Source organism: Limulus polyphemus, unplaced genomic scaffold (assembly GCF_000517525.1).
Source record: "Limulus polyphemus unplaced genomic scaffold, Limulus_polyphemus-2.1.2 Scaffold158, whole genome shotgun sequence".
NCBI classification, from domain to species: Eukaryota; Metazoa; Arthropoda; class Merostomata; order Xiphosura; family Limulidae; genus Limulus; species Limulus polyphemus.
This window is the reverse complement of record NW_013665768.1, coordinates 281,521-291,051: the sequence shown is the minus strand read 5'-3', so window position 1 is coordinate 291,051 and position 9,531 is coordinate 281,521. Positions and strand designations below refer to the sequence as shown.

At 33.5% G+C, this 9,531-nt stretch overlaps 1 protein-coding gene across 1 annotated transcript in view; it reads left to right on the top strand.

Moving 5' to 3' along the window:
* Positions 1–2,191: 2,191 nt before the first annotated feature.
* The window catches only part of LOC106476691 (organic cation transporter protein-like), a 17,147-nt gene continuing 9,807 nt past the window's right edge, over positions 2,192–9,531 (top strand). The window contains exons 1-5 of the mRNA XM_022381368.1: positions 2,192–2,275; positions 4,657–5,064; positions 6,533–6,636; positions 7,208–7,362; positions 7,685–7,853. Of these exons, the coding sequence (XP_022237076.1) occupies positions 4,660–5,064; positions 6,533–6,636; positions 7,208–7,362; positions 7,685–7,853 (833 nt within the window). The 5' untranslated portion in view covers positions 2,192–2,275; positions 4,657–4,659. The remainder of the gene's footprint in view (positions 2,276–4,656; positions 5,065–6,532; positions 6,637–7,207; positions 7,363–7,684; positions 7,854–9,531) is intronic.

The window sequence follows — 9,531 nt, the reverse complement described above, 5'->3', positions numbered from 1 at the left end:
ATAAAATCAAATATACCGATTTCTTTGTAAACCTTGAAAAATTACTGATTAATATAAAACTTTACCTACTTTTGAAAACTTTGTCACAGAAATACCAGGAATAGCTTTATCAATTTTAAAAAAATATAATAGTAATCTGTCAAACAATGAAACGGCAGCTTTGAATGCTTTAAAAAGTTTAGATAATTTAGTGCAGTTAAATCTGGACAAAAGAAATAGAGTTGTTATTCTCAATAAACCGGATTATCTTGATAAAGTCTATGCCATCTTAAATGACTTCAATAAGTTTAAAGCGTCGAATAAAAATCCCACCCAAAGCAAATAAACTTCAAAGACTACTATTAAAACTATACAAAGAAAGTGTCATTTCTGATCCAGAATACAACCAGATTAGACCTATTGGATACATGGTGTTCTTTATGGTCTGTCGAAACTACACAAAGCAACTGTATCAATCAGGGCTATTGTTTCTAACATAGGAATGCTCGGTTATAAATTAGCTATTTTCTTCAGTAAGTTACTACTTCCATTTATAAAGAATGACTTTACCATCAAAGGTTCCTTTGATTTCTCTAATTTCGTCAAATCAATGAAATTTGATCATTCTGTATGCATCACCAGTTTAATATTGGGTCCTTAAACATTAACATTCCCCTTGGTAAATTGATCAAATGAAGTAGTGATTTGTTATTTCCTGATGACTCTAATGATTTAACTAAAAATCAGTTTATAAAACTACTCAAAATTGTGGTCAAAGCATCACATTTTGTGTTTAATGATAAGACATATGACCGAGTTGATGGTGTGGCCATGGGCTCACCACTTGCTCCCATATTAGCTAATTTTATTTTTGTCTTATCACGAAATTAACTTGTTTCTGTCCTGTCGGTCTGAATTTAAGTCTTTAGTTTATTAGAGATACGATGATGACACTTTTATTGTACTCGGAGAACAGAGAGATGTGAAAAAGTTTCAAGATTATTAAAAAAAATCGCTGGTAGTGTATCAATACACGTATCCATGCTGTTGGCACGGCTACATTGGGTCAACGACACGAACCCTAGCTACCAAGCATGCGCAAACAACTCTGGAATTTGCAACCATCTAAGCAAAGACTGTAGCGAGAAGCCTAGCATCGAAAATTCCAAAATTGACTCAGTGACAAACGACTGGACATTAAGAAAAAGGGAAGAGCTCCTATTTCGAAATTTAAAACCAAAGCTGAACAACCAGTTAACAACAACACTGCATCTCAAACTGTAATAAAGTTATTATACCTGAAATGGGTAAAGAGTGGAAACTTCGTCTGACAATCAAATGCCAATATCTATCTCAAATACTTTTAAATTACTTTTAACACTTATAACACTACAAGCAGCAAAATTCAAAATAAAATATACATAGGACAAACTGTTTGACCAATAAACTAGTGGAAACATTGAACAAAAACTCTACAGATCGATATGAAAAATATAAATTTTCGAAAGTATGAGAGCGAAATCTCTTCAAAAAATGTGAAACTAGAACAGGTGACTGTAGTGATTTGTTTGATGCTAAGCACAAAGCTACACAATGGGCTATTTATGCTCTGCCCATCGCGGGTATCGAAACCCGGTTGCTACCATTGTAAGTCTGCAGACATACCGCCGTGCCACTGGAAGCTGACTTTAGTGACCGTGGTTATTACGTTCTTTGTTTTCAGGGCTACAGGGTGAATTTGTTTATAATGCTGAAAAACACATTTTATTATTTACACATAAAACCTTATTATATGAGTACAAAAGTCTAAATATTTCATAATTTCCAGTGAATTATTTTTATTTTATCAGATCAGTGCATTCTAATAAATTGTTTCGATGCAATCAGAGAAATCAGTAAGTTTATTTTATTTCCACTACTCAGCAGAAAAAGTATTTATTTCGACTTCCTTTTAGTTTTTGGCGAGAAGTATTTGATTAATATTTGTTTATTGCTGTGTCGTCATCTGTTTCATGGTGAAATAACTCAATTCTTGGTTAAATTATGTACAGTTTTATCTCTACTGGCTATTATATATATATATATGGAATTTACTTGTCTCCATTAAAGTGGAATTTGATTAGTTGTCTCACAGTCTTGCTACCAGTCACATGACGTTGGTAACTGGAAGAAACCGGAGTTATAACGGTTTGGACTTCGACCTAGAAATTTGACCTGTCAGTTTTGTACGTACTCAGATATTATGTGATCAACCCTTAGAAAAGCTCGAACGCTTTCAGTCGTGAGAAAGAATCGGGTAAGTAATAATGTATCTTGGATACTTTTATTTTCTTAAAATGCATAGGCTATAGGTTGATTGTGCCCAAAGAAGTAATAAAAGGAAACAAAAGAAAAAATAAGAAGGAATAACAAATTACTAGTCCTCATGAATAATTCATTAAATGATTAATCGTAATTTGATGAAGTTTCCTTCAGCAAATTATTTAACTTTAAATAGAAACCAAAAGTCTCCGTCGATTGTCAAACGCATATGTTTTATTAAAATGAAGCTATTTTTAAAGTGAAAGTAGTAAAAACAACGAAGTGACAAATGAAAAGCAGTATTGTAGTTTTTTTTAGTGAACTAAGAGAAGGTTGAAGTTTTATGGGAAGTTAATTGAATGTTCCACTTTAGTTTTAAACTATATTAGTTCAGTACACCACGTTCGTTGTAATGACATTCCAAGCTGTGCTTAAATCTCTTTATAAACTTTTCAAACACTTTAAGCCTTTTCCAAGCTAGATTTCCTTATTTTCTAGTCTGTTTATCATTTTCAATAATATTCCACAGATAACCTTTTTAGGTGGTTATATTATACTGTCATTTTTTTAATTACACTTTCATCATCTTTTCTTTCCCTCCCTCAGAATTGTCATATTTCGTTTTACTTGCTGGTCCAGTACAAACCGGACTTGGATAACATTGTTTTCTAAATTATGTTACTAACGGGAATTCTGTCTTGGCAATTAGAAAAACATCATGTAATATAAGTGTTTATACTGTTCTTACTGACGCAAGAAAAAAATAAACGTTGTACAAAAATAAATTACAAAGGAATGAAAATCAACTTGTTTGTATAACTGTTTAAGTTTTTATCAGGTAATGACTTAAACAAAATACAAATGGAAGTTTATTGGCATAACTCGGCAAATAATTGATATTATTTATACACTGCTTATTTGAAAATTGCTTTTAATGTTTTCATTGATCTAAATGTTAGAACCTATACTTTTCGCGATGTCACAACTAAAATTATAATATACCGAAGATGAGACTGCTATGATATTGTTCCAGACTTCAAACTATATGTCACGTTATTGTTGCAAATTTCAGGCAGAAATTTACTGTTCCAGATATGACTTTCATTTGATTGCTGCAAATATGAGACTCTGCGTCTACCATGTTATTGTTTCCGATATGTAACTGTTACTTTATTTTTTCCTCTATGAAACTGGGATAATATTTTTCTAAGAAATATTATGTTTTTCAAGTATAATGCTAATATTTTTTTCTAAATATAAGACTGTAAATTTATATTTTTCTGTTCCAGATTGGAGATTGGCATTTTTCTATTTCAAATTTGCAAGCACAACGAAGTTTATTTTTTTACAAAATGATAAGACCCCTATAACCCGAGCGCTTTCGAAAAGTGGACCTTTCTCCTTCAAGGGCACCTTTCGAAAGCGCTCGGTTTATAGGGTTTTTATCAATTTGTATCAAGACTTGTTGAACCTAAATGTTTTTCTGACATAATGAATAATTTTTTTAGTCACGTCTGGACTAGTAACTGTCCGATATTTTTTGTGCGTCTGAAAAAACAATGTATTACACGCATAAATCATAAATTAAAAGAGAAAAATTAAGATGTTGTTTTACCCGAAATATTGGAAAAAATTCATTTCGTTAAATGAGAATCTATACTATTATTCTGCTTGTTTTTATGTACGACCGTTACGCTTTCTGACTGAGAACCTGCTGCATAAGCATGCGTAGTTAGAATGTTTCTCCAAGAAAAACTGCGAATGCGCATTATTCACTCGACGACAAACAGTCTTCCTGCAGCAGAGAGCTGCAAAGCTCGGTGATGAAGCCGCTACAATTGCTGTATGAAACAAGAAGTAAAAACAAAAGGGGGAATGTAAATATACTTTACTAACCATTTTGGACAACAGAATATTAAAAATTTATCAACGTTTTTTAAAAAAATTTGACGTTAGGTCGTAGAATAACACTAAGTTTATTTATCGATACAGTATTAATTTATCTCTTTATCGAACTTAGGCCTAACATAAGTTAACGTTTTATAAAGTATGGCGTATATACAAGTGGATTTACACATTTGGTATTGTGCTAGAAATGTTATATTTAAAGAAGTACTGTTACGATAAAGATACAAATTTGGCCGGAAATGTTTTGCGGGTCTCTGCTAGTTTAATTAGAAAGCCCAAACATTCAAAGATATAAATAACGCGTGTAAAAGGTCGAACCAAAAATGTATATATTCGAAAATCGCCTAAAACGCAGATATTCCACTGTGAAGCTTTGCTTTTAAAAACAATCTTTTTTTTTTCATTTCTTTTCTTTCACATGGTTGTAATGGAATTGTGGATTTGAGAGACATTTTAATCTTTACCTAGAAAATGTTGGAATCTGAAAAGAACCAGGAATTCGGTAATAGACCTAACTCGGAAGTTCGCGAGATCACGGATATAGTCGGCTCACACGGACCCTGGCAGACAAAAGTGTTCATTTTAGCGTTTTTACTTAGTTTTCCTAATGTCTGGCATGCATTGGTGGTCACATTTCTTGCTCCAAATATGGATCACTGGTGTTCTAGAACCTCAGAATACAAAAATCTAACCGTTAGCCAGTGGAAAAACTTGACCATTCCTCTGAACGACAATAATGGCGTGAAAACATACAGCACGTGCAAGATGTACAACATCACAGGAATAACCCTTTCGGAAGGCATCAACCGGACCATCATCCCTTGCGACAATTGGGAGTATGATAAGTCTGACTACGCTTCTACTATTATTGACGAGGTCAGTATAAGTTTACGGCAGAATTTAAGTTACACAAGTTCTTGTTGAATTTTTTTTATAACTCGCCTTATGTAGATACACTAATCTACTGTGGTTAAAGGCTTTTACTTTTTTTATCTTGGGTATACCACTACATTGCAGGGGGTTGAGAGTTGGTCAACATATTTTATCACTAGATATTTTACAAAACTTCAATCAAAATAAAATATAATTTTTTTTCATATAAATGTACGATTTAGTTACTAAGAGAATTACATACATGTTTATCTCAAATACAAATTGCTCACTGTGTGAAAAACAACCACAACTGATTGTGGTTCTTTCAAAACGATCAGTTTTGGCTGCGTACTGAAAGCACTAAAAATAACGATTTCGGTTTGTCCCTGCCTCATTTATTGATATTCTAATGAAGTTTTCAAGGTTACCATAATCCATACTGACAGTAACGAAGGTAGAAAACGTATTACTAAATGAGGAAAAAAACCGACATACCAAGCTATATATTATTGAAACATTACTCAAACAATTCTACCTTGTAATTCTGAACAGCACTTGTGGCTTTGTTCAGTGCTATCTTGATATTGTTGTAAGTTGGCAGATCAGGATTTCGATGTTTGTTTTTTATGAAGGTTTTTATTTGTTGTGGGTCTTATTTGCTTCGGATATTCGTGCAAAGCTAAACAAAGGCTATTTACGCTAGCTGTAAACTGATAGATTAGGGAGAAGGCAGATAGTCTGTTCTTGAACTACTCTAAGCGAATATTGTGATTTGATCGTAATTCTTATTATGCATCCACTCGCAGTCCCAAAGTGCAGAGCTGGATTTAGTGACAAGGGGATGCAAAACATAGTCCCTCGAGTTCACAGTCCTACACGCTAACTATCGGGCCAAGACCGACCCACAATGTATGGTAATCTGGCAATCGATTGAAACAAAACAGCCGCAAAACAAAATTTTATTGCATTCTATAATATTTCAGTTTGTAGCCTCTGAGTACACAGCTAAAACGCATATATACCAGTTTGGAAGAATCGCGTTATGTCCCCCCCCCCAAAAAAAATATATAATTTATTTTTCAGTGAATACTTTCGTTAGCGTGTTCGACCGTTAAATCTGAGGGTCCATGGTTCGTGTTCTATTCTTGCAAGATTGCGCCCCACACTTTGGAATCATGTGCGTGAATAAGAATGATAGTCATACCCCACCTTTCGATTAGAATAGCTCAAGAGTTGGAGATGAGTGTAGTTGATTAGCTGTCTTACCCCTTATTTATCAGTTCATACTTAGGGACGGCTAGCGCAGACAGCCCATTTATTTTTGCATGAATATCTAAAATAAAAAGAAAGAGAAAAAACATGTTTCATTGAGAAACGTAGATCACGTTAGGTACAAAATTACAAATGTCTGTTTATGTCGTGACAGTTATTGATACAATGTGATTTGTGTAACAACTTTCTTACTTTTCAGTGGGACTTGGTGTGTGAAAATGATTGGCTTGTTTCCATGAGCTTGTCCGTCTACATGAGTGGCTACTTGGTAGCTGTTTTGGTGTTTGGACAGCTGGCAGACAGGTTACTATTATTATATAAATCCAAAATGTAGTTATTGAAAAACTTTAGCTGATATATCATTGTGACTTTAACAAACAACAAATGTATTTAGATGTTTTGTTGTAAATTGAGCAGTAACTTGATTTTATTAACATGTTTACTACTTTACTACTAGATATACTCCTGCAGGGTCCCCGAAAGTGTTCTTTTTCAAGAGTAAATAAAACCAAAATTAAGAGTAACAAATATTTTATTTCTTGCTTTTGAAATTCATATGTCATGTAGCCTACAGAGGGCGTAATTCTTCTCGTTATTCATGGCATGAGCACGTTTTACTGACGTCACGACAGTACAAATTCCAACGTTAAGCATCCCTTATGTGACGTCATTTTAGTATCTACACTGACTGACAGACAACACATTACTGTATAGCGGGTGCGAGTGGTTAAAACGGGTGTCCCCTCCAGGCGGTCCCCGGCCCCCTTTCAGGGAAAAATAACTGAAATTATAGCATTATGGTTGTTTCGAGGCTTGTTAGCTTTAGTCTCAGAATTTTAGTGGAAAATAATTTTTAAATATTATCATTTTATAGAATTGGACGTCGGCCAGTTATTCTGATCTGCATTTCAATTACAAATATTTTTGGTGTTCTCTGTGCCATTGCCCCGAATTTTCTGATGTTTGCGGCGTTTCGCTTCTTTGTGGCTCTAGGTGTAGCAGGAGGCCTAACAACAGCTTTTGTTCTTTGTAAGTATTTAAGAAATTTAAATGTCAATCCTTAATCCTAGAATAAATATTTTTCAAATCTTTTCATAGTTCCTATGTGAATTGCGCTTTTACAGAGTTTTTATTCATGAGATATAGATGTATAGGATTTTGGAAAAGTTATACAAGTTCACAGTTGAAATACAGTCTTGTATATGAAGCCATTCACGGTGAGATAAACTTTCTCTTTAAGATGTTAAGGATATTTTTATTACCATGTATCTTAATTCAGAAAGATAAATTCTTTACACACAGCCAGAATGATCATATTTAGTTTATCATACAGTGCATTAATATATTGCAGTGATAGAGGTTGTGGGTCCAGAACAACGAACATATCTAGGTATTGGAATACAACTTGGATGGGCAACAGGTTATTTAATTTTAAGTGGGCTGGCCTGGTTTATCCGAAACTGGCGCTTCTTGCAGCTCGCCATCACCCTTCCGTGTTTACTGATGGTTTCTTATTGGTGGTAAGTGCGATCGCTGTTTGAAGTAGTTTCTTTTTTATTACACTATTTCGAATAAAGTCTGGAATTTTCCAAATGATTTCTGATAATATGTAGTTTATGTAACGTGTTAGTGGAAGTACTAGATATCTTGCCAAATTATTTCTGATAATATGTAGTTTATGTAACGTGTTAGTGGAAGTACTAGATATCTTACCAAATGATTTCTAATAATATGTAGTTTATGTAACGTGTTAGTGGAAGTACTAGATATCTTACCAAATTATTTCTGATAATATGTAGTTTATGTAACGTGTTAGTAGAAGTACTAGATATCTTACCAAATGATTTCTGATAATATGTAGTTTATGTAACGTGTTAGTGGAAGTACAATATATCTTACCAAATGATTTCTGATAATATGTAGTTTATGTAACGTGTTAGTGGAAGTACTAGATATCTTACCAAATGATTTCTAAGGTTAATTTGTGTACCTTATTAGTAGAAGTGTGAATAAACTTTTGAGATTTTTAATAACGTGTGTCAATTATGCATCTTCTTGCTGGAAATGCAAGGAAACTTCTTCCGTAATTTATATGTCGTTTATGTAGTCTGTTAGTAAAAGTACAACGAAACTTTCCAGGTAATATCTGATAATGTGTAGTTTGTGTAAAGTGGGCATGGAGTGCTGTTGATATTTCCTGACTTTAGTTTTGAAGTATGGATTATGTAGGTTGTGAGTGGATGAACTACAAAACTTTCTAGATTATTTATAATCATGTGTGGTTTATGAATCTTGCTATTTAATGTATTAGCAGAGTTTCCTCGTTACTTCTAATAACTTGTGGATTCTATGGCTTGTTAGTGGATGCATTTGCACATGTTCGAGACGCTTTCTTATAACGCGTGGAGACGGCTTTAAATGGGTAATAAAAAAAAAAAAACTATTACAAACTAGCATAAAATATCCGCTGCGGGATTCTAAGGCCCGCTCATGATTCACAGAGGCCTCAGTGTACCAGTCGAACATCTCCATTATCTTAATTACTTTTATAGTTACCCCTGTGCACCAATTCTATAATTTATTTGTCTGTTGCCACTTCTCGAACTTAATTCCATTAAACTATTTTTAAAAGCAAATAGTTTTAATTTAGCTTCTCAGATTTGATTTTTTCTTCCTGTGTTTTTATTTGAATTCTTTTCATTCTCCGAACTATCCAATATTCTCTGATCCATATTTATTCCCATGTTTGTGTTGAAAAAGGCATTTGGCAGAAAACCTCCATATATTGTTCATTCAGAAAGTGAGAATTATAAAAAAAAAAGATACTTTTCTATAGACCTTCAGGAAGCAGAATAATGGGGCTTAAAGGCTATAGGGCAAAACCACAGGGTAAAAATTTGGCCCAAATTCTTATGAGTCAAATCTTAAAAATAACCCCCCAGATACACACCCTCAGAATCCTCTTAGTATGCGTACAAAGTTTCAGGTCTGTAGGTTATATCCTCTTGGAGCTCTCTCTCTCTCTCACGCACAAACACACATACACAAAGGATTTTTTATTATAGATGTACAAGTTTCGATAAGCTTATATCGTAATGCTTGTTAGTGCAAGTACTTGAAGATGTTCGAGGTGATGTTTAATGCGGCGTGGTATATATATATATATATATATATATATATAACGTGCGGTAGTTTAAC